Genomic DNA, 25,939 nt, shown 5'->3' on the forward strand with positions numbered 1-25,939 from the left:
AAATTGTTGTGCAATTAATGAAGGTTGGGTATTAATTCGTAAAGTTTGTTACGGTTTTCAACAAGTCTTTGAAAATGTTAATGCAAATTTAGCAACCTGTTAAAGTGTTTTTTTTTTTTTTTTTCACTTTTATAGCTCTCACCACTGTAAAGCAACACGTTTAAATGTGTTTTTTTTTTTTTTTTTTTTTTAAAGTTTATAAAGTCGCATAATTTCTTAAACCTTACAGGGTTCCCACTGTCCTGGAAAACCAAATATCAGGGAAAAGTGATTTCCAGGCCTGGAAAAGTTGTGGAAATTTCTGTAGTCAATCTAAAGCTTGATTATGCCTAGTTATAAAAAGCAGTTTTAAGCCAGAGAAACACTGTGTTGTGTCTGTAGTATTATTATTATTATTATTATTATTTTAATTCTAATTCCGTCTTTATAAAAGGTTGGAAAAGTCATGGATGTATTATGGAAATTCACTGGGAAAGTGTGGGAAACCTGAATTAAAATCACCATTGATATTTAAAAAAAAAAAAAAAAAAAAAAAAAAAAATCTAAAGTGGCTCTCTCTGTTTTTGTTTTCTTTTTTAAACTTTGTTTCGAATTCACTATCTTGCACAACTATCAAGGTCTCAACATTTTTTAAACACATTGCAGTTGTTTCAGGAATACTATGATTATTTCTGTTCTAAACTGAGAGTGTCAGAAGTCCTGACATATTCCCAAAACTAAAGCAATTAGTTGTTTCATTGTAAAGCAGAGCCCACAGAGGCAAATCATAAAGGAAACAGATGTGGAAAAAATGTGCTTTCAGTGGTAAAATGTTACTGTAACTGTGTTATTTTAATTGTTTAGCTGATGTTGCAGTCATTTAGTTCCAGTTTTGTAGAATAATTTGGTTATTATGAGTAATACTTTGATGAAGCAGGAATGAACTGCTCAGAGCTCACTGCTCTTTCCTTTGATTTTCTAACCAAAGTGCATGAAATGTATAGAAATCAAGAACAAGAAATCTGAATGCAATGTAACTGATCAAACATGATGAGGGAAGGATTATATGGTGATATTGACCATGTTTTGTCCATTGCCCTTTTTCTGTTGTACTACTGGCCAATCAGAAGAGCAGTGCAATATTAAAAGGGCATTGGCTGATAGAACAGAGACCTCCACCTCCCTCTATTTCCTTCACCTCTCACCCCTCTCGTGGTTTGACATTATTTAACATGTGGAGCTACAGTCAGTGCACTGGAAACCTGTAAAAACATGAAAGCTGACACACTGTGCAATTTTTTTCCAAACTGTAAATGTTTGACAATCTTTCTTTGAATCAGTTTCATGAAAACACTATTTTTGCTTATTACATATCATAGTGATACTATTATACTATAATACTATTATATTACTTTGTTTTTTTTAGTTTTTGGGGCAGCATTTTTGTTTTTCTAAAAATTATAAATATTATTGTATTATTAGTATACTTTTTATTGTTTTTTTTAGTTGTTGTGACTGCATTATATTTTATATATATATATAGCAAAAGGCCTATTAAAGTAATTTGAAAATAATTTTTGTGCATATATAAATGTTTGACAAACTTGCTTTGAATCAGTTTCATACTATTTTTCTTATTACATGTATATAACTGGAAGCAATTTAACTAAATAAAAATTGCAAATTTTTTGTAATTTTATTATAATATTAATATTGTTACATTACTTTTTTTTGTGGCTGCATTTTATTTATTTATTTATTTAATTAATTTTTCATATATTTATTTAATATTATAAGAAAGTAAAGAATGTAAATTGCATGTTCTGCAAGACTCCCTTTTCTATTAAACATTTTCTATTGGACTGTCCCGGTTTTAATGCAAGTAGAAAGCTCTTTTATGAAGTTAGTTCACTTAAGGACTTATTTAGTAAGATTTTGAGTGAAAAGGATTTAGAATTTTTACCATATGTTAATTTAAAAAAATCTTGTATCATATTACTTGCTGTGTTTGTTTGTTTGCTTGGTTTTTATTGTATTTATGTGATATTTGTATTTTTGTAATTGAGTTTTTGCCATGAAAATAGTCTCAGAAGCTGACATGGCATTAAATAAAATTATACTATACTATACTATACTAAAATGAGTGGAGGGCAAACAGTCATTGGCCATAGAAGATGGCTGTCCCCTGTCCACATGCTGATGTGCTGAGGTCAGCTGCTCTGACGATGTTGCACTACTGTACCATCCATTCTAGCAGTGCAATAGTATTGTCATAGCATTTAGCCTCTGATATGCTCACCGGTCATGGGACGCTGCAAAACAAGTGCCAAATTGCTCAGGTTGTTCCCTTACGTTACCCTGCAACTGTAACTGGTGTAATGCACTTGTTTGATAAATAAAATCGGTTCTTTTTGGACTTAAAGCTGAGTTCAGTCGTCATTTGTTTTGATGACCACACCATTTTGGCTCCGTTATCGTGCCATGCGACAGGCTTAGTTTGGAGCTAAAGGGCCGAAATAAAGGTGCACGGGTCGGACCCTCCCTTGTCGCAGGTTAGCAGGGGGAAGGGAATGTTTTCAGTGGAATGCAGGGAGGCAAGTCCAGTTGTGAGTATAGGGGTGGGGGATGGTCAGGAGAGGGGCCCAGGACTGCTAAACGTGTCTCTCGGCATTTCTGAGACAGTCCTTAACATAACTGAGTGAATCAACCCTATAGGCTCTGAATCATGCATACCGGGCCTATATGCGAGAGGCGAGTCACTACACAAGGTGTCTGTACTTGCCCCATATCTATACTAATATGCTGTTGTTGGCTTGAAGTGAAGAATACTAAAGCATAGGTTATTATCATAAATTCACAAGAAACTCTATGTTAAGGCTATAAATGTGTTATAAGCTCTTAAGTGATAAAACAAATCTTCCTCAAAGTTTTTACACCAAGGCAGTAGCACAAGAATATGCCTTGGGTTAAATGTTAACCCTGTTTATCCATCGGGGTGGGAAATTCTTAGCGACCGGAGCACCTCAAATACTTCAGTAACGAATGCAACTTGCCGGGGCACGTTTGCAAAGGTTGCTGGGAAATAGTGGAATGTGAGGAATGGGATATGATATGTGTCTGTGGTGCTATTTCGCACGGGACACATCATCACGAGGTGCTGTCGCTTTTCTCACAAGCAGGTTGCTCAATAATCTGCTCATCCGTATACTTCAATCTGATGTCACAACTGCTTTTTTAATATGGAGAAAAAACGTACAATTTTGAGTGTGTTTGGTTTTAATACCAGTTACGCCTTGTTTTGACCTGTTTGAACTGTGTTAGACATTATGTAACAAGTTAATTACTACTGAATTGCACTCTGTTTGTGCTTATCAAGTTTCATTTGAAGGTCGCTCAAAAAGGGTCAAAGACCACTTGAGTTAAACAATTTAATGTGTTATTAACAGTTAATTAACTGGCCTCATTTTATAGGCCTATAGGATTACCAAGCCGCCAGAATGCGGATATGAAACTGTCCATAGGCAGTCTGGTGTCTTAAGGGCACTGTATAATTTGTGATGTAGTAACTTAATTTTACAGAAAACTCAAATGTGGTTAGATAGATCTGTTTGAAATTGAGTCTGTGTGACATTAGATCCCATTACCTTTAAAGATCAATCAATCCATACTAATTGGCTTTAGCACGGTAATATAGCAAGTGTACACAAGACTTCCCGATCAACACATTGAGATTTATAGAGAAAACCCGTTTTATCCATCATTATTATTGATCAAAGCCTTTAAAGTCTTCTGTTGGAGACCTTATATTTTATCTAAGTGTATTCATTGGGCACTTTCCAGGAAAATGGTAGTGTCAGAAATTCTTAAAAATCAAGTACCAATGTTTGTCATTAGCCTCAGGTCATGATCAATTTTATATGAGTTTTATTTTATGTTCATTTTATATTGGTTTTGTGCAACCCTGTTACCCACATTCGGGGCAGTTAAAAACCCTGATTTATGTGGTTTTGCAATTTTTTATTCATTTTTATTGACTGCTACCAAGTGCTGGTTTGTAGGCAATGACAGACTTGTGTTCCCGTAAGTTAATGGAAAATATTTGTTTGATCATTTTTCTTGTAATAACAGGGTTGAATGATTGAAGCTTGACAAATGCAGTCATTGTAAATCCAGAACGATTGTTCTAACTAACCCTTTTTAGTTAACTTTACTTAACAATTTGTTGAACTTAAATGTAAAAATCTGTAATATTCACATGCTATGCCTTTGTTACTCAGAAAACCTAAGTTAATTTTACTTGATTGGTTTGAGTACTAGTTTGTCAAGCAAAAGAGTTTTTGAGGCGGGGCAATTCTTAATATAATTTTCACTCATTTTACGTGTAAAAACAAATTTGTTCAGTTTATTTAATTAAACTGTGCACACCGGTTGCCTTAATTCAATTAACCAAGCTTAACTTAATTTTATCAAGTATAATTTAAGTCTTATTTACTAACCTATTAAAAGTGTTCCTTACTTATTTTGGGCTTCAGTTACTTAAATGTTGTTAACTAAGTTGTATTTGTGATCTGAGGAACAGTGTACTCCCAGAATGCATTGCAGCATGAATAAATTAAGCAGTTGCTTTTTGGCTTTATTTGACAATTTTATTTGCAGTCTTGTGTCAGTATTAGAACAATAAAGACAGAAAATAAAATTGTTTTGTAATGGTCAGAGTCTTATTATTTTAAAATAATTTAATGGTTATCATTGTTTGCATGTTGAATGCTGATGTCTGTGTGACTCAAGCAAGGTTGGTTGATATATTAGCACAACTAGAGAGTGATCAGCCCCCTTAAATGTTTGATGTTTCACAATATGGTGTTTATGATAAAGGTGTTAGCAATATGATTTTAATAATTCAACATGGAATGTTGATTAGTTAGTTTTAGTGAGAAGTTAGTCAATCTTTTAAAAGCAACCTATTTATTATTTCTCTTCCTTTGAAATCACAAATATTTCTTGTCTGCATCAGAGAATTATATAAATGAAGTGCCCAACCAAAGGGCACACTAATCACCATAATGGTGGCAAGACCATTTTAGGAAATCAGCATCAATTTATGAAGTCAACTTACTTGTTCTCAAAATTTTCAGATGTATTGACAATAAAACATTCAAGATGACTTTGGAAAATGAGCAAAGGCAACTATGGAGAAAGATAACTTAAGAAGTGGAGGAAATGAATGAATATTATTAAGAATTGCCTCAACTCAAAAGCTTTTTTGCTTTACAAACAGGTACTCAAACCAATCAAGTAATCTTAACTTGGTTTTTCTGAGTAACAAAGACATGTGAATATTACAGATTACTAGATTTTTACAATTGAATTAAGTTCAACAAATTGTTGCACATTAAGTAAAGATAACTAAAAAGGTTAGTTAGAACAACTGTTTTTACAGTGAAAGAACAGATGGGATGATATTATTTGCTTCATGATATGTTACTTCGTTGTAAGGAATGTTATTTTCTTTTTGTAATAAAAAAATCATGCAGTAACAGGGTCGAATGCTAAATTTTTTTCGAAAATAAAAACGGTTCAGTAAACGGGTATATTAATGAATTCAGTGTCAAAATAATGTTTGTTGTATGACTGTAAGTGTTAGATTAAAAAGAGAAGGTTCAAGTTAAACAATAAATTTAGTTTAACAAACATATAGCCTATAATAGTTATCACCACAAAAAAGCGATTACTGCCTCTAATACTTTACAAAAAGTCACATGACATTCATTAACATGCATGGGACATCTAGTGTAGGCCTACTTACGGAAATGCAAGCCCAGGCGTTTGTTTTCCTGGGGAGCATTAATCTGGCTGGGATCGGACTACAGGCATCCATGTGAATTATACTTTGTTTTCAATAACACTCTATTTTCGTTGAGTTTAATCGTAAGTATGCTTCATTTAGGCTACTCTGTAAATTATACAGCAATAACCTGTGTACATACCTATACATATTCTAAATTTTTATGATAATCATTTAATATATTTTAAGCTGTACCTGTAGAGGTAAATATCTGAAGGTTTTGTGGTCATTTGGCGGGGGGGGGGAGGTAGGCCTATTGTTCGCCAGGTTATAGTTCTCTCAGGCTGAAATTGGTCGACGCAGCGGAAATGAAAACAAAATAGCGCGATATCTTGATTTATGAACACGGTAGCGGTGTGTTATAAATGAGTTATTTATACAAAGTCAAGGCATACTGTCTAATTTAATAACCAGGCTCTAACAGAAGCTGGTTATGATAAAATGAAAGTTCTCCATTCAAGTCGCGCGCACAGACTATAGTCTTTGCCGCCATCTTACGGACACCTACAGAGATTTTCCTGAAGATGTCCGTGTGTTAATTTACTCGTCATAGATTAAACGTTTTTTTTTTTAAAAAATGCATTTATTCAGCTGTTTTCATGAACTTGCCGTTTCGGTACACTTCCTCGACTCCTATATGGTCTATAAAAAAATCTAATTTATCGTTTAAAAGGCTCCTACACAGAGACAACTCCAGTTTAACTCATAACAGGAACTTTCACATGCGTCTGTCCTGAACAATATTTAAGGTAAATCAAAGTAGAAATAAATATGAAAACAGAATAAGTCTAAAATAAAGCTCTTTAATTGTCAATTCATTATGCTTATGAAAAACAGAAGCCTAAAAACATAAACAAAACATATATATATTAAATCAGTCATATAAGCAGAATATAGAAACAGTTTTAGAGTTACTTTATAGTTTAAGTTATTATAGGCTATGTCAGTCTCTGCATTATTATTATTGTATAATATGCTATGATATGAAAAACAAAAGTAAATAAACATTTGACCAATGAGACCTCAAAATCCTGCAACCCTGTTCTTTAGTTTTCATGCCTTTATGACTGACGTACTAAAGGCTAGATACTTTTATAAAAGCTCTTAATTAAAAACACAGAATATAAAAATTTTATAAAATGGTTAAATAAGGATTTTACACTTGCTTTACAAACAACAGCTGTTAACTTAAACCATAAGACATGCAAATTCCTTTTAATCACAAATTTCTGCCAGAGTCATACTCAAGCTAAACTGCAAACCAACCACACAAGTGCTGCATATCAATACACAGTTTTAAGGCAGGAATGGAAACTGTGAAAGTACAACATGCACATTAAATAAAAAGTTCATATTTACAGCAATAATATAAAAAAATAAAAACATCAGTCCTTATGTCTCTGTGGATGAAGCTGGGTTATTTCGGGCACAATTATCATCTTGACCACAGTCGCCATCGTCACACTCACACTGCCGCTGTGTGCAAAAGATGAATTGATGTAAATCGCTTGGCAAAGAAAAAGCATCATTTTAGAACAAAAACTTGGGAAAACAATATCATTACATTTAAAACATTAATGCAAATTGTGATGTTTGAGTGTAATACATGTTAGGAATATAACAAAACATTCATAATTATAATATAAAAAGGAAAACTGAAAGTGAGAGTGCCATTCAAACCTTGATGATTGTGCTTTTGAGCATGTGCTCTGACAGCTCTGTGATCTGCTCCTTGGTCTGAGACTCCACAGCGGCCTCGTGTGGCAACTGTTATGAGTGATACACAACATTCATTTAACACATACACTGGAAAGTTTGTCATAAAAATATCAGCACCTTTTTTTTTTTTTTTTTTTTTTTAAAGAGCAATTTAGTAGCCTTAAAATAGTACTATAAATAATTTATTTAAAAATATATATATATATATATTTATTATAATTATTTTATTATAATTATATTATTTTATATTAATTTTATAATTTTATAACAGATCGTACTTAAATATTATTTATAATTTATTGTAAAGTGTACCAGGACGTGTGGGGCTCTGAAGAGGTAGCTGAAGGGGTAGTTTAAGAGGTTGAGGCAGGTGGTTGAGTATATATCTGCATAGCGCAGTAACTGACTGGCAAAGAGGGTTTTTGTGGAACCACAGCGTAAAAGACTGCCCATTTTCCCATAGCACAGATCCATGCCGTATGTCACCATCTATAAAGCATATTGAAAAAAATGATATATTCCAGTAAGCGTATACAATTTTGTTAAACACAAAACACATTTTTTACATGAAGAAAATCCACAAAACAGGTTAAATGTGAAAACATCAAGGTAAATAATGATGATCCTGAGAACTCACCTTTATCCTGCTCTGAATTGCACTAATATCCGGGCACTCTTGAGTTCCACTGTCCAAATGCCTGATGGGATAAAATGAGAGGTCAGCTAAAGAGTTCAGTGTCATTCAGTGTTAACCCTCTGGTGCTCTTTGGTCACTTTTAACTGAAAAATTTTATGTTTTTTTAAATTTTATGTTTTATTTTTTTAAATGTTGTACTTCATCAGAATGGTACAATTTTGGGTTACTCCTTTAAAAAGTGACTAATTGTATTATGTTATGTTAATTATGCGTTCCTTTTTCTCATCTGCGCTGGGCTTGCTTGTTTGTTTTTTAATAACATAGGAAAAACAAATAAGCCTCAGGCTGAAGGAAATGCAAATTCACGCCTGTACAGTAGAAGGCGCAGCTCAAACAAACCTTTCAGCTGTGCTGCCATTCTGGGTTGTAGAAGAAAAGGATGCAGGAGAAGAATGTTCATCACTCTTACTTAAAAACAACAACAACAACAAAAGAAACACAAACTTGATGTTTAACTAAAGTCATTTTTGCTTATTAGTATGGTTGAATTGGATCATTGGAGGTCAGCAGCAAAGAGACAGCGCACACAATGCCTTTGCACTTACTCCTGATTTCTCTCAACATGAGGACAGGAGAGCTGTCAGTCAATAAATGGAAAAACAAAGTAATTTGAGTTACTTATTTGAAAAAGTAACTCAGATATTTGGTTGTAAATTTAAAAGTAATGTGTTACTTTACTAGTTACTTGAAAAACTAATCTGATTAGATAGCTGGCATTACTTGTAATGTGTTACCCCAACACTGGAATGGTATGAGCTCAAACACACAAGAATGAACCTCATTGGTTCTCACACATCAAGCAAGCATGTTTGAGCTTCCGTTTACCACAACTGATGTGTGCGTTGATGAATTTTTAGGTGAATAAAAGCCTAAATTAAACCTGTTCATCATATAAAGCGTGTCTCGTCAGAAAATTTAGACTAAAACCACTCAATTCACATGGATTCATTTTATGATCTCTTTATGAACTTTTTGAAGCATCAAAGTGGTAGTTGCGAAGACTGTCAGTGGAGGGACAGAAATCTCTCAGATTTCATTAAAATATCTTAATTTGTGTTTCGAAGATGAACGAAAGTCTTACAGGTTTGGAATGACATGAGGGCAAGTAATTAATGACAGAATTTTCATTTTTGGGTGAACTCACCTTTGAAGGGTTATTGAAAAATTATTGAAAAATAAATAAATTTGTATAGATTAATTGTATTGCAAAAAAAAAAAAAAAAAATGGAAAGAAATGGAGCATAATTATTGCATAAATATTACTTAGTGCCATACAATTCCCTCAAAATACAAAATATTAAATAAAAAAATATTACTGAACAAAATTATATTACATTAATTTTACTGGGGGGGAAAAAAAAGAATATTTGAAGTGTTCGCCCCACTTTTGACCCCTAAATGAGGAACACCAGATTAATGTTTGTTTGTGTGCATTTCAGGTTTTGCTGTCTCTAAGTCCCCCAAAAAATGTCCCTTGCAATTTAAAAAAAAAAAAAAAATCAAAGAGACGATTTATACAATAAAAGCCTAAATGTAATATAATTAATGATTAACCTAATTAATTTCAACTAACAACACTAGATTGTAACTTGCACAGAAATGCAAGTATATGGAGTACTATACTGCCATCTATCCATCATGTCTAGTATTGCACTGATTTTTGGCAGAGAAAAATTAATACTTACTGATATAACTCTGCAAGGAAGATGTCAAGATGTCTTAACTCCTCAAACATACCTGTAAAAAGACACAAGAGACAGTATTTTTAAGCCCCCAGCTGTCAACTTCATGCTTTAAATCCATTTTTTTTTTAATCAAATAATAAAAATTTAAAGGTGTTATTTACTGGTTTTGTCTGTCCACACATGAAGCTCCTTCACAAGCTCTGGAACCACCAGGAAAGTCTTCCAGCCCTGACGTTTCTTTGACTTGAGAATATCTCCAAAGATGTGATCCCCCACATAGAGGATGTCTTTGCCCCTAACATCCAGCAAATCACAGACAATATCAGAAGATCCTAAGAAAGGGGTTGAATAAGGATAACTGACATAAGGAAAAGGAGTGCCTTCATGCAAGCCTATAGCAAATAAATCATGATGATGATGAGAACAACATGTGAATAATCCTCTGGCATTACCTCCAGAATACACTGTCCCGTGCTGGAGGTCCCCTGTGTATGTGCCAATACGCAGCTTACCAGTGTCCTACATCAGGGAATGATGAGAAGTTTAGTACAATCCAAGCTCAAACAAGATGGTTCCTGATATTTCATTAAACATAAAGTGACTTAATGTTAATAAACTATAGTCTCTAATGCTCATTTTTATTAGATTTAAAATACAGCAAAAATAAAATTAGTAATATTGTGAAATTATTATTACAGTTTAAAATAACTTTTTTATCTGAATCTATTTTAAAATGTAATTTATTCCTGTGATGGCAAAGCTGAGTTTTTGAGCATCATTACTCACATGATCCTTCAGAAATCATTTGCTGCTCAAGAAAAAAATTCTCATTATTATCAATGTTGATATTTTTGTGGAAACTGATACATTTTTTAAGGATATTTTGATGATTATAACATAATTATTATTATTATTATTACATATAATGTTTATGACAAACATGCACAACTATATTGGAAAATGTACTATACAGTGAGAATCATCTTGTCTTGGACACAATTTTGTTTAAATCAGCATATATAAAAGTAAATCCCACTATAATGGTACAAATATTAGGTTACGCTATATTTTACAATGTCCTTGTTACAATGTAATTATACATTTAAGTACTGAGTATAATATTAATTAACATGTTAGGGTTTCGTTAGGGTTAGTTGCGTGTAATAATGTGCATAATTTATAGTTATTTCTATAGTAACTACATGTAACATGTAACAAGATCACTAAAATAAAGTGTTACCACATTATGTTACTGAGGACAAGACTTTTCAATTCACTACAAAGAAAAATGGGGGGAAATGTACTGAGTCATTTCTTTCTTTATCCAAAGTCTAATGTTTGTATTTGTTTACAGTTTTTTTCTGGTTTTGGGGTGAAATAGGAGCTAGACATTTTCTTGACAGGCTTAAGATTCACCCATATTCTCATTGTTATTAACTGTGTATAACAACTAACTTTTACATCAAAAGCTATCAAAAACTCCTTATTTTTGCCTGATGCACACCACACCAGACGTCAGGAACCCACCGTGTCAACTTGTCGTAACACTGTCCCTCCTGCAAAGAACAAGGGCTTCTTAGTGTCCACCACCACCAGGTCAAAGTAGGAGCGCCAGGGTTTCCTGGGGCTCTAGACAACATGAATCATTTCAGAATTTTTATGTGTGCAAACAAGAATAGTCACAAACAATATTTTTAGAGTAAATGATACTAAGTAGTATTTATTGTGTCAGTCAGAGAATAGTCATGCTGCTCACCTTAAAGCCAGCAGGGGACTCCAGTAAGTACTTCATAATTGCCTAATTTGAGAAAAGACATAATACAGTGTGATTAAAATTCAATTATGAATATTAATGATAGTGTGCAATGATATGCAGCCTGTCCGTGGCAGTTTAAATAATTTCTAGGGAGCTGGCGCTCTCCTTACCTCAGTGTAATTGAAGTCGCTGTTGGTGGCCAGGAACACTTTGGCGACCTCTTTGATGCGGTTCAGTAACACAGGAAGACGAGGCTAAACAAAATCATATGTATATGATTCTTTTGGTACATACAAATCTATAATATAATCTATAATGATGTAGCATTAATGATGATTAGCATACAATTATTACTTACATCTTTAATCACATACTTCTCCAAGTTCTTCAGTGTTCGTTCCTTCAGAGTGCCCTGAAGAACAAAAATAATAATGACTCTAGTGTGTCTATGCCTGATGTATGTATGTATATATATATATATATACACATTAGGGCTGTAACAATTTCGGATTGTTCACTACAAGATTGTAGTGACCAATAGTTTAGTACGATAACGATATATCGCAATACCTATAGAAATCTTGAAAAAAAAAAATAATAATGCTATCAGTCAAATTCATGTTTTCTTTTTTTGGAAGAATCACACCATTGCATAAAAAAGGAACAATTGCATTTAATGGCAACCAGTTTGAAATAACTTCCTTCTGTGAACTAATGTGGCTTCTTATTACAGAACGCGGCAGAAATTATATTATTTTATAGTATTCTATACACTCATAAAACCAATGTCAACTGGCATTGCATTAAAATATATATTATCCTTGAAAATACCTGAGATGGCTTGAAGAACACAGATAAACCATATACTGTCGCAATGGTGTGTTAATTCTCTAACTTTCTGTGCTAGGACACCCTTCGATGTCGACTATGAATGAAACATAAATTACATGCAAAAGTTTAGCGTTCTATAATGCTCACATCGCCCTTTTTTGGGGAAAAATAGAAGAAGAAAAAAAAAGATATTTAAAGTAAGCGTACTATAATCCATACGTTTTTATACAAAATGAACGCACTTTTGAACTAAATGGGATGTAAATATAATAAAACACAGAAAAGCGTCAGCAGGTAACAGATTTCCCGTTTCAGGACTAGAAAAATAATTGCAATTTACTCCCTGTACAGTGGCCAAATCTGCAAGATAACAGAGGTGGAGATGGGTGAACAGGTTGATGGTATATTGCTCCCTTATGCGCTCACTGTGGATCGATAAGTCCTGCAGACTGGGGTGATGAACAAATCATTTTTGCGGAATCCAAAAAACTTCCACACTGATGAGCTAACTTTCTTGGAGTACAGGTATAGAGTGTCTCGTCTATCATATCCGACAATATGCTTGTTTGCGGCAGTAGCAAGGTGTCTGCTTGTGTTTTATGACATTTTTTTAATGTTTTATGACAGGTGTCAACCAGTGTTAAGGTTGGGATGTCCACCAGATACTGGCGCTGGAATATTTATGTGTCATATTTTCATGTGTACTGTTCATTTTAAATATTACAGTTATCGCCAATACCGGTGTATTGCGACACCCTTAAATAACATGATAACAATATTTCATTTTTTAAATAGCAAAATTTTTTTTTGTGAAATATATATAAATACCTGAGATGAATGAAATATATAGTTACAAAGAAAGAAATTACTTCAAGACTACAGTATAATAATTTCCTATATCCAGGGTTTGACATTAACACCCGCCAAATGCGGGTAGATTTCAGCTGTAGCAGGTAAGACAGCCACTCCCACTAGCCCCTTTGGCGGGTTGAATATAATTTCAGCATACAGCCTTTATGGTACGATGAGCCAAGCTCGTCGTACCATAAAATTACAATTCAATCACAATTCTTTATCGATTAACTTGCTGTTAGTGAAGGCGGGATAGGTGGAATCGCGCTGAATGACACACAACAGAAGCGCTCTCTCGCGTGTGCGATCTCCTTGCGCCTGAATAGTCAAATACATGCACACACAGATGTCAAAAAATCCATCGTGTGGAGTAGGCTATCGCGTGAATACAGTCGGTTATGGCTTAAGTGGACATAAACAGGTGGGTAAAAACTGGATATGTGTCAGTATATTATGTCCACGCATTCAGCAGCCCAATTAAATACTTGTCTGTCATTAATGTTAATCAAAAAACAAAAGATGTTAAATAAATGTATACATGTTAAATAAACCTACTGTGTAAGATTTAAAAAAAAATAATAATAATAAACTATTTGTAATTTGCTTCTTTGTTCTTTTTATATAGCCTAACAAAAATAACATATAAAATTTCTCATATTATGCTTTATATTCTCATATATTGCCCACCCCTTGCCCACCTGTACATATCAGCTGATATAAAATTGAGTCTTGATTTGCAAAATTGACTGGCAAAATTGTGGCCAGTGAAAATGCTGAGTGGCTAGTAACTTTAGAAAACCACTAGCCACAGTGGCTGGTGAGCAAAAAAGTTAATGTCAAGCCCTGCCAATATATATATATAGAGAGAGAGAGAGAGAGAGAGACAGACAGACTGAGAGAGAGAGAGAGGAAATGATTATATTCTAGTCTTGAATTAATTTCTTTCTTTCCAACTATATTCCATTCATTTGAGGATGAATAAGTAAAATCATTAAATTAAGGCCCGTTCTCACCAAGAATAATAACTATAAAGATAACTATGACGATAACTATATTAGCATTCACACTAACAAACGATAACATTCTGTTTATTAGAAGCACACGCTGCAGTTTTGTCGTCTGATGGATTCTGGTTGACTGTCAATGTTTTTATTGTTCATCAATTGAGAAAAATTGTTCTAAAAGTGATTCCAATGATACCGTTCCTCTCTGTCATTATTGTTAATGTTGTAGTGTGGAATTCTATTATCATAGAATTAGAATGATAATTAAAACTTTATAAACTTTATAGTTACAGTTATCGTCCTTTGCTTGATCAGCTCTTTATAATCTACACAAAAATGTAAGTGAAAATGGTCAAGTTTACCGTATCGTGAAGGTGATCCATGGCGTCCCTCACGTCCTGAAACATGCTTCTGTGTGACATGAACAAGTCACCATGTTTGAACCCTTTCAGGCAACTAAATGGGAGAGGAATAATAAGTAAGACAGATTTTAGAAATGAGTTGGGCATCTTTTAAAGTGCCTCCATTATGCCATTTTAAATGTACCTAATTTTGTTTTGAAGGTCTCCTACAATAGGTTTACATCCATCCAAGCATTTGTGATACAAACAGTAACAATGGCGTCGGTTTTACCGTATCAATTTGAGCGTGAGTCCTCATCCTTTGGAAGTGCATGTGAACTGGATTGGCTTTCACAGCACAGAAAACAGCAGCTGTGTCCAAAATTGCATACTATATAGTAGGTCCTACATTTGGTTTGAAGCTTAATTTGCGACAGTTAAAAAAGTATGTCCTAAATAATATGAATGCGTGTAGTATGAATGAAATTCGGACGTACTACATCTGCCATGTTATCATTGTCATGTGACCTACAGCGTCTTTTCTTTCATTTGATAGACTCCATTTATCCTGCACTTTGATCTTTGAAACTTTGCAGAACTTTTACATTCAGAAACAGCTGTATTACACACTACATGAAAGGAAAAACCCGAAAAATCATAATACGGGCACTTTAAGTTTTCATTTTGGTATATACTCAACAGGGATGGCAATTTTTTAGGACTTTGCTATAGGGCAGTTGCTAATGTATTCAAAGTGGTTGCTAGGGTGTTCTGGGTTTTAATGTCTGCCATGTGAACAGTCTGAAAATGATAATGGTTTGAAAACTCAAGCCTTAAGCATAAACAAGAGTAATAGTGATGCTTGCCTTAGCAAATACTATAAATCATAAACATCATTCTCATGACTAAGAGACAGTGAAGCTGTAAAAGAGCCATAACTGTTGCAGTTAAGAACAATTTACTCACTTTTTGTATCTGGAGGTTCTGTTGAAGAAGTCAACCAGGCATGCATAAAGATACGTCTCTGAGAACAGGAGAGGGAGAAATCATGTTAATATGATCGGTCATCCTTTCACTCGAACATTTAAATGTGTCAGTGTTATTATACCTGAAAGGTTGAAGAGAGTGTTGAGGACGTAAAAGCGGTCAGTGTCGTCCCTCTGGATGAACTTGTTTGGATAATACTCATCAACCTGTTCACTGCAAACAGACACATATCTTAATGAGAATACTAGCAGACAAATAAGCTTCCTGACAAACCATGTATTACAAAAGCATTGGAAAGCTTGTGACGAAACAATAACACTCCGTCACTGATCTGCCCTGCTAATGTGTCACAGCAGCCAATTTTGAGAGACCGCTAACAACTACTGTTCTCAAACAACTGATCCCTGCTAAATAAAACCATTCCCAAAATACCCCATGTCTGATGAAACACCCTTTATCATGCGTGAGGATACTCACATGCTTTGTTTTTCTTGAAGTTTGTGAATAACAAAAACGATTTTCCGTCCTGATGCTGCCACTGTTCTCAAATCTTTTCAGAGATGAACATGTAAATCTGGTGGCATGTTGTAAAAGGAGAGAAGTCAATGGGCTAGTTATGCCTATTCTAAACCTCAAACTCTTTCATCTATCTAAAGAAAGCCGTACCAGGAAACCAACAACCTCATTAACAAGATTCATACACCACTCTTCTATGCCAGGTGTTGGATATAAATATACTACTAAAATTAGTTCATTACTTCATCTGTGTCTCAGAGTGGTTGGGTCCCAAACTAGACATTTAACAAAAAATGGAACTAAACTTTAAAAAAAAAAAAAAAAAAAAAAATTTAATTCTTAACCCTGTTGTTCATCCACCTTAGGAGGTCAAACTAATTTTTTTTATGACATATAAAATATTTTATTATACACTAAAAAAAAAAAAAAAAAAAATGCTGGGTTGTTTCAACTCATGTTTGGTTCAAATATGGACAATCCCAACTGTTTAGTTTAAAATTTTAATTAAAAAAATTTAAACCAATGGTTGGGTTTGTCCATATTTGACCCAAATATGGGTTGAAACAACCCTGCATTTCTTTTAGAATGTACTACAGTTCAAAAGTTTGGTTGAGTAAAATTTTTTAATGTTTTTGAAAGAAATCACCAAGACTGCATTTATTTGACCGAAATACAGTAAAAACTGTAATATTGTGAAATATTATTACTAAGTTTTCTATTGTAATATGTTTTAAAATGTAATTTATTCCTGTGATGGTAAAGCTGAATTTTCAGCATCATTACTCCAGTCTTCAGTGTCACATGATCCTTCAGAAATCATTCTAATATACTGATTTGATGCTCAAGAAACATTTCTTATTATTATTGTCAATGTTGGTGATAGCTTTTTTAGGATTCTTTGATGAATAGAAAGTTCAAAAGAACAGCATTTATTTAAAATCAAAATCTTTTGTAACATTATAAATGTCTTTACTGTCACTTTTGATCAATGTAATGCAACCTTGCAGAATAAAAGCACTAATTTCTATCCTAAAAAATCTTACTGACTCCAATCTTTTGAATGGTAGTATACAGATAGATAGATACAGTTGCAAGAAAAAGTATGTGAACCACTTGCAGAATCTTTGAAAATGTGCAAAATTTTAACAAAATAAGAGAGATCATACAAAATGCATGTTATTTTTTTATTAAGTACTGTCCTGAGTAAGATATTTTACATAAAAGATGTTTACATATAATCCATAAGACAAAAAAAAATAGCTGAATTTATTAAAATGACCCAGTTCAAAAGTTTGTGAACCATTGATTCTTATTACTGTGTGTCATTACCTGGATGATCCACGACTGTTTTTTTGTTGTGTGATGGTTGTTCATGAGTCCCTTGTTTGTCCTGAGCAGTTAAACTGAGCTCTGTTCTTCAGAAAAAATCTCCAGGTCCCAGAAATTCTTCAGTTTTCCACCATCTTTTGCATATTTGAACCCTTTACAACAGTGACTGAATGATTTTGAGATCCATCTTTTCACATGGAGGACAACTGAGGGACTCAAACACAACTATTAAAAAAGGTTCAAACATTCACTGATGCTTCAGAAGGAAACACGATGCATTAATAGATGGGGGGTGAAAACATTTGGAATTTGAAGATCAAGGTAAATTGTATTTAATTTGTCTTCCGGGAAACATGCAAGTATTTTCTGTTGCTTCCGAAGGGCAGTACTAAATGAAAAAAAATGATATTCAAGCGAAATAAGAAAAATTTGGACCTCTTCATCCTGTTCAAAAGTTTTCAAAGTGAAAACTTTTGAACAGGATGAATTAAAAAAAATGTGGACCTCTTCATCCTGTTTAAAAGTTTTCACTTTGAAAATTTTTGAACAGGATGAAGAGGTCCAAATTTTTCTTATGGAAAACTGAAGAATCAGAACACTGAAGAACAGAGCTCAGTTTAACTGCTCAGGACAAACAAGGGACTCATGAACAACCATCACAAAACAAAACAAACAGTCGTGGATCATCCAGGTAACCACACACAGTATTAAGAATCAAGGGTTCACATACTTATGAATGGGGTTATTTTAATAAATTCAGCAATTTTTTTTGTCTTGTGGATTATATGTAAACATCTTTTATGTAAAATATCTTACTCAGGACAGTACTAAATAAAAAATAACATGCATTTTGTATTATCTCCCTTATTTTGTTAAAATTATTAACATTAACATTCACATACTTTTTCTTGCAACTGTAGATAGATAGATAGATAGACAGACAGACAGACTGGGTTTGCTGAGTTAGACGCATTCCTGGATCAACATATTTTGTTGATCATGGAACAACATTCTGGTCCGAACATTTTGTCCTAACCATATTCCTACCCCAAACCTAACCCTACCCGTAAGTTATCCCTAAAATCAAAGAGAAATGATGCTAAATAACACTGATGTAGAAGCACCTTAACCTGGTTGTAAGCCTAAACTTGACATAAACTGTAAACTTGTCCCTCAAAAAAATCTGCATCTGCGTGTTTCCCTCTTTGTTTGCAGGTGAGTCAACATATACAAAAGAACTTGTTGTCAATTACAAAAATCTGTAAGCTTGTATTGTTATAATTCAAGAAAACAGATTAATTCATGAATCAGAGTGATTAAGATAAGTTTAGGCTAACTATTGCTATATTCATTTTTTGTGAAGCCCCTTCCCTGCTAATGTGTATTTCCTTTAATTGTTAAACACAAAATTGTCTTGCTTTGCTGTTATAGTCTCTCTACACAGATCCTTGTATTTCTTTATCTGTTTTTAACAGCTCTCAACACTGTCGTTCCTTCACATTCGGTTTATTGGCTTTCAACCTGCCTCCCTTGAATGTTTTGTCCCACGCAGCATTCTACTTTGTTGGAATCTTCTGTTGTCAGAGAAAGGTTGAGGGAGCATTTGCGAGCAAACTCTCACTCAATACACCATTGACTCGTGCCACAATGAATCATCTCACTCACCCTCTCAGGTACTCAAAGCCGTGAGTGCACACCAGGATGTTTCCATTGGAGTCTATTTTCAACAGGTTACCGTACAAAGTATCGTACACCAGGCCTCTGGAGAGGAAAGGAGAAAGAGAGAGAACGTTTGAAAGAGTCTGGGAGCATTCAGACAAGTGAATAATTTATAGCAAAATATGGCCCTCTTAGGAGTTAAAACAAGAGTTCATTCATATTTATATTTTCCCCCAGCAGTATCACTGAGCAGAGAGTTAAACTGTCTGCGTTTGGTATTCAGCGCATTTCAAAAATGACCTCAAGCAACCTTGATTTTATGAGACCCTTGAGACTAGTGTAACGCAGGACATCTCTATTTGTATGGTTACTCACAAAATCTCGCATGAATGGTTTATATTAGGCTTAAAAGTGATTACAAACATTCAGAATGAAAATTAAGGTCTCAATCTTATATTAGTAAGATCAATTCATATTGTACTGATCTCATGATATACACTACCGTTCAAAAGTTTGGGGTCAGTAAGATCTTTTTTTCTTTATTTTTTTTTATTAAAAATGTACTTTTATTCTGCAAGGAAGTCATTAAATTGATCAAAAGTGACAGTAAAGACATTTATAATGTTACAAAAGACTTCTACACAAAAAATGTTATAACTTTTTTTAGATTTACGAAACAAATCAAATTGAATTGAATAATCCTTACATATTATTCATATTATGAATTAAGAATTTTAAATGAGTAAAAAAAATAATAGAGCTTAATAATACATTTTGTATAAATCTTAACAGAACAAGGGAATGGTCCATTTAGTTTATGTTATTCGTATTCATACATTTAAAAAAAAATTAAAATATGTTTAAATTTATGAATACGAATCACACAAACTAAATGGTCCATTTCCTTATTAAGATTTATACAAAAAGTTTTATTAAGCTCTATTTTTTTTTTTTTTATTAATTTAAAATTCTTAATCCATAATATGAATAATATGTAAGGAATAATTGACTCCGGGCCGTTGAATTCTTAGAAAATAATGCACACCCGAGAGGTGGTAATGCGGCCACGACGCGAAGCGGTTACACCCCGGGTGTGCATTATTTTCTAAAAATTCAACGGCCCGGAGTCAATTATTCCGCTTATGCTACGGTTATCACACCTCAAGACTGTTCCGATCCGGCTGTTGAATGCTCAAATCTGATTGGTTGACCAACGTTCTAAGGTGTGCAGTTATTTTCAGGGAAACGCACGGCTAAAGTAGTTCCAGGCAGGTCTTGACCGCATTGCAGTTCCATATCACTTCGCCAAATGATTTCAGTTATTTCAAAAGGTCCTTACAGCCTACAACCGCAAAAGAACCAAAACCCACAACAACACCGACCAAGCAAATAAATATAGTAAATAATAGAATGAATGCAACAAATTATTGTCATGGTTTTGCCACAAAATATGCCATGAGAGATGCACAGATCAGGTAGGCTAATTCACATATGCTGCTTATTCCCTCTCTCTCTCTCTCTCTTTCTCTCTTTCTCTCTCTCTCAACTGTGTTAATAACTGTATCAACGGTATTATTCTGCTATCAAGGCTCAAGCCTCCGTTACTAGTTCTGAAATGACGTTTTGGAATTAGCAACGGAGGCTTGGGATGAGATGTGTAAGAAATTAGTCCCACACACAAGAGTGTTTTAAGGACAAAAACCTGACAAATGTCTTGAAACACAACATCAGAACAGTGTCTTGAGGTGTGGTAACCGTAGTATAAGCAGAATAATTGACTCCAGTCCATTGAATTCTTAGAAAATAATGCGAAAGAAAGAAAGTGACGGCCACATTACCACCTCGGGTGTGCATTATTTTCTAAGAATTCAATGGCCCTTTGTCAATTATTCCTTACTTAACAATGTATCAAAAAAAAAAGTGAAACTTGAAATTGTTTTTAAAGGGAAAACCATTTTATTTTGCTTAGACATTTATTCTTGTTTTAAGCGTAAAGTCGACTTAAAACTTAAAGTTTTAAGTCATTTTGCTTCTCAAGTAATTGTAAATCCGTAAGAATAGGGCAGAATGTACTGTATTAATTTATTTTTTTAGAGGTGTTTTACCTGTGCTTTGAATTTTGAACTTCATTGCGTTGTGTTTTAGGGTTAACGGAAATGTCCATAAAATTACTGAATAATGTCCTGGTAATTTTCTGCCAGTATAATATCCATTTTTTTTTTTTTTACAGATTTAAAAAAAAATTATACAGTGTTTGATTTAAGGAAGTTTAGATATTTGTACTGGAAGAAAATATTTTTTTGCAGTGAAGATTCTCCTGACCTACATTTTGAATTTCACTGCGCTCTTCTATACTGTTACATTTCTATTTTCCCCCTTGTGACGTACCATTCCCATCAAAATCAATGAAATCAGTGGAATAACAAAGTTCTGTGACGCAACGTAAACTCTAGTGGCCTTAACCAGAATACGGATATTAAGAAGATGATGTGCATGTAAACACAGTCAATGTTTTGGTTGCACCGCCACACAGAAACCCTCAAAAGCCTTTCCCATGAGCTCACTGACCCAATATAGCCTAATCCAGACCCATTAATGGGGCAGCGCTTACCGTGTGGGGAAGGTGGGGTCGTAAGAATAGCCCAGCAGCTCATGTGGATATCCGATTGACACCAGCCTGTCCCTGAGCAGCTCAAAGCCCAGACTCTCATACTCTGGAGACTTATACACTGTTGAAAACAAGAGAGTTGATGTGAAAGAAGCACTTCACACATAGTCTGACAACTTGTCCCAAAGGCACTATAAAAACACTCACCTGCCAGAGTGTAATCCATGTCAAAGCCATAGCACTTGATGTTTTCAAGTGTCAAACTCCGGTTCACAAACACCCTGAAGGGAAAGACAGAAGGTTATTTATTTGATTGGTAGGTCATACCTTTCTTACAGTTATCGATTTGGCACATACTTTTATCCACAGAACACTTACACTGCATTAAAGAAGACCTATTATGCCATTTTACAATGTCATTCTTGTTTTGTTTTAAGGGGTCTACTAGAATAGCTTTTCATGCTTGAATGTTCAAAAAAACAAAAACAAAAAAAAAACATTATTTTTCACATATTTTACATTGTTGCCGCACCTCTCTTCCCAGTCTGTCAGTAACGCTCAGTTTTGTTCCTGTCTCTATGAAGTCTCTATGAGCTGCTTATGACTGAATTTAACTAATTTCATAACTGATGAACTTTACAGTTATTGAACTGAACTGAATCAACAGTGAACTGACCTGAGCGGAATAATGACACCATAGTTTTTTTTAGAGCTGCTTTACAGCAGAACTGAATTTGTATCATATGTTATGAAATTTGCATCATTGATCGTTTATTACTGTGAAACTGCTTTAAAACAGTCTGTATTATATAAAGCGCTATAGAAATATAGATAACTTGACTAGACTTTAGTGCCATGCTCTATCAGCTGAGCAACAAGAACACACTATACAGCCAAAAAGTGGTCATTTACATAGTGTTTGTATTCAAGCATGTGCAGTGCTTATCACACTGTCCTATATATCAAGTCAGCACAGTTTAGGTCTGTTCTTATCAGGTCCCTGGCATATGACATCAGTCCAGCTGGTGTGAGGTAACTGCCGTTCAAAAGACGTAAAGACGTAGGGTGAAGGAACAGCCAACTGGCACTCTTTCTTCTTGGCAATTTTTTTAAATGTAAACCAGTCATGTTTTTATATTTATAATGGAGAGTACTGACTGAGTAATCTAAATATAGTACGACAATGCAACTTGATTAAATTTAATGATATTTTAAATGTTGCAAGCTCAACAGATAACTAATACTAAATATAAGAAAGAATTGAGGTTGAAATATTTTATATCTGCACTGTAAAAAAAAGCAACAACATGGTTTCCAGTTTACGGGACATTTTGAGTCACAGATAGCTACTACGAAATGTGAGTTACTTGAAACTGCATAAAAGACCAACAATTCCCCCAAAACCAGACCAATTCCCCCAAATTTTGTTTCAAACAGTTGCCTAAACAAAGAATTTCAAACTGAACAATACTGCTGAAATGTTAAAGGTTTGTGATTTCCCTGCATGCATTGCAGCAGGAATAAATTATGGTTACTATTACAGGACTATTGTTATGCTGTTTGATGATCATCTTTTTTTTGGTTGTTGTTTTGTCATTATTGTTAATTATTTGTTGTGTTGTGATGTTAAGACATGTTAACTGTCTGTTCTTGAGGTTTGTGTGTCAAGTTTTGAGGTATATGTACAACCTTCTAAAATTATATATCCCAGATGCCTTAGCTTTACAAGACGATTGAGCTTTCAGAAGCAAAGATAGCATCATTCACTTTACATATTAACTGTCCTTTAAAACAATATATATATATATATATATATATATATAGTCAAACCAAAAATTATTTTTGATATATTTTTACTAGTGGGTGCAGGGTTTTGTGAGTTCATTGAAACTAAAGAAATGAGTTAATACAATGAAGGAGAATTAACAGAAACTCAAAATATTGTTATCTGGACAACATTAGTGAATCTAAGCTGATTTGAAAAAAGAAAAAAGGTGTAATAAATCATGAAAATATATATATATTTTTACAGTGGAGAGAAGCTAAAAATGTGAATGCATCAGGTTGTGTTGTTCATTTTTTTTCTTTACAGTGAGTATAAAATTGTCTCATTGACTCACTCAGGCTCAGTTGAAGATGTAAAACAGGTTGTGATAGTCATGTTCGCAATGTCATATGCAACCTTTTGTTGTCATAGTTGACAACACGCATGAATTCTTAAAAGAATATTCACACAAAAATGGAAATTCTGTCATCATTCACTCACTCTTTTGTGTTCAGAATAAGAAATAAAGTCATACAGGTTTGGAACGAAGTGAGGGTGAGTAAAGAATTTTCATTTTTGGGTGAACTACTCATTCAAGTCTATGTCTCAAGTTCTGATGATTAAAAACACAGTTAATTATCTAAAATAGATGAGTGACTTGTCATCTGTGACTAACTATAAGAGTATAAGTACTGAATGAATAAATGAAACAAATAATGAATGAATGAATGTAGTCTATAAATAAATAAATATAACACTTTATGTCCTTGTTACACCTTACATGTACTTATTAATAGCAGTACATTATGCATACAAGCCTAAGTATTAATATTGCTCAGAACTTAATTGTGTAATTACGCTGTAACAAGGACACCTTAAAATGAAGTGTACCCAAATAAACAAAATAAAGCAAAGCAAACCAAAAAAAAAAAAAAAAACCCTGAGAAATTGTTTTATAATTTCGTCCCAGTAAGATGTAGCTATGACTAATTTGATATGACTGTGTTATTAATGTTTAGTTACATTTTGTTTAGATATTATCTGTAGCACTGGCCCAGGTACGTGTAAGTGTGTATGATGCTTTAAGTAAATCTATGAGAGGCAAGAAACAAAGCCTGTCAGTGGATCTATTATGACCTTACTGTTATCAAATTCAAAAAATGTCCCTGAGCCTGATATATGACAACTCTAAGAAGAATACTGAATAAAGAGAACTGCTAAGAATTGCTGCAACGACGAGAGAAAAGTGGTATTAAAGTGGCATAACAACATAATTTAAATAAAAACACAAACACATAAATTCAAAATATGAATAAATAACAGCATACAGCATAACAGACCCGTGTTTCGGAAGATCATTTAAGCCGTTTAAAGGCTAGTATTTTCACCTGTATGATTTCGTAAAAGTACCCGTTCTTACCTGTGATGGATTTCTTTTTTCGCGTTGCGCAGCTCCATCGCTAGTGTCTGTTCGCTCGCGCTCCACGAATCACTCTATTATCAGCAGTCTGAACTGACACGGTATCCTTTTTGCGCTTTAAATTGTATCATGATGTTGACATCACCAGTGTGAATTTACCTTGGGTTTGGCTTGTAAACAGAAACCCTATGTACGTAGTTTGGGCGTATGTGGGGTGCACGCGAACATTTGTGAAGTTTGAAATCGGTCGCTGTCGACAGGCTACAGCGCGCAGCTCGAGCACGTAGATTGTGTTATCAGACAGGCACACGCACTCGCCTCAGAACGCAAAGGTCCCGTTCAGCGCCCAAACACTTGACAATCGATACTGCGCTACCGAGCTGACTACATTCATGAGCATTTACAATTAACCGCGCATCAATATTTCATTTAGCGCAGTGTTCCTCCCTTTATTCAAATTCGCAACAAGAGAGCGCGCCGGGGCAAGTTGTCACAGTGGCTATAACTACACTCAGTAACTGATATACAATCTTGTCACGTGTTTCAAATTATATACTTTATTAATAATAATTTATTATATCATGCTGCAATATGACATCCAGGACATCCAAATCCTATAAAAGAGAAAAATCCAATCTCAGGAATATTTTGAATTAACATTTATTTTTATATTTTTAGTTTTCATTTTAATTTCTTAGATAATTTTGTAATGTGCTTTTGGCCAACTTTATTAGTTTATTTTTATTTTGCTTTAATTTATTTTTATTTCAGTTTGTTATTTTAATGCTTGTACTAAAAATGCATTTAGTTGCCTAAAGCAATTTTCTGACTATTTTGGGTAAGCCTCATAAGAATGGATGATTTATGTGAGACGACACATTATATAGTCATTTTGGTGGAGTCCAATATTTAATTTGAGTATTATGGTGTGGTAAGAGGTCAACAC

At 33.9% G+C, this 25,939-nt stretch overlaps 1 protein-coding gene and 1 long non-coding RNA gene across 5 annotated transcripts in view; one reads left to right on the forward strand and one right to left on the reverse strand.

The window, feature by feature from the left end:
* Positions 1-25,939, forward strand: part of LOC127520703 (uncharacterized) — a 269,016-nt gene that overhangs the window by 215,434 nt on the left and 27,643 nt on the right. The gene's annotated exons all lie outside the window — the stretch shown is intronic.
* nt5c2l1 (5'-nucleotidase, cytosolic II, like 1) lies at positions 6,608-25,253 on the reverse strand. Of its 4 annotated transcripts, XM_051909121.1 has the most exons (19): positions 24,994-25,251; positions 22,016-22,089; positions 21,812-21,929; positions 19,207-19,302; positions 15,818-15,909; positions 15,676-15,733; positions 14,731-14,824; positions 12,040-12,093; positions 11,852-11,935; positions 11,682-11,723; positions 11,453-11,554; positions 10,378-10,444; positions 10,087-10,257; positions 9,926-9,977; positions 8,580-8,648; positions 8,181-8,241; positions 7,856-8,032; positions 7,505-7,591; positions 6,608-7,300 (listed from the first exon to the last, which is right to left on the reverse strand). In XM_051909121.1, the coding sequence occupies exons 1-19, from the start codon at positions 25,029-25,031 to the stop codon at positions 7,217-7,219; spliced, it is 1,620 nt and encodes a 539-aa protein (XP_051765081.1). In that variant the 5' UTR covers positions 25,032-25,251; the 3' UTR covers positions 6,608-7,216. The 4 variants fall into 4 exon arrangements, with proteins under 4 accessions (XP_051765081.1, XP_051765083.1, XP_051765084.1 ...); XM_051909123.1 differs by lacking the exon at positions 8,580-8,648; XM_051909124.1 differs by lacking the exons at positions 6,608-7,300; positions 7,505-7,591 and adding an exon at positions 8,786-8,817 and having other exon boundaries at positions 7,896-8,032; positions 24,994-25,253.

The sequence above is a fragment of the Ctenopharyngodon idella genome, chromosome 10 (assembly GCF_019924925.1).
Source record: "Ctenopharyngodon idella isolate HZGC_01 chromosome 10, HZGC01, whole genome shotgun sequence".
NCBI lineage: Eukaryota > Metazoa > Chordata > Actinopteri > Cypriniformes > Xenocyprididae > Ctenopharyngodon > Ctenopharyngodon idella.

What these genes read in the sequence shown, in the direction of transcription:
- nt5c2l1 (XM_051909121.1), bottom strand. Translation starts at nt 25,031, where the DNA reads ATGGAGCTGCGCAACGCGAAAAAAGAAATCCATCACAG. An exon ending in CACTCTCTTCAACCTTTCAG is followed by an intron (nt 15,734 to 15,817) that starts GTATAATAACAC and finishes TCCTGTTCTCAG; the next exon opens with AGACGTATCTTTATGCATGC. An exon ending in CAATTCAGAGCAGGATAAAG is followed by an intron (nt 8,033 to 8,180) that starts GTGAGTTCTCAG and finishes TATGCTTTATAG; the next exon opens with ATGGTGACATACGGCATGGA.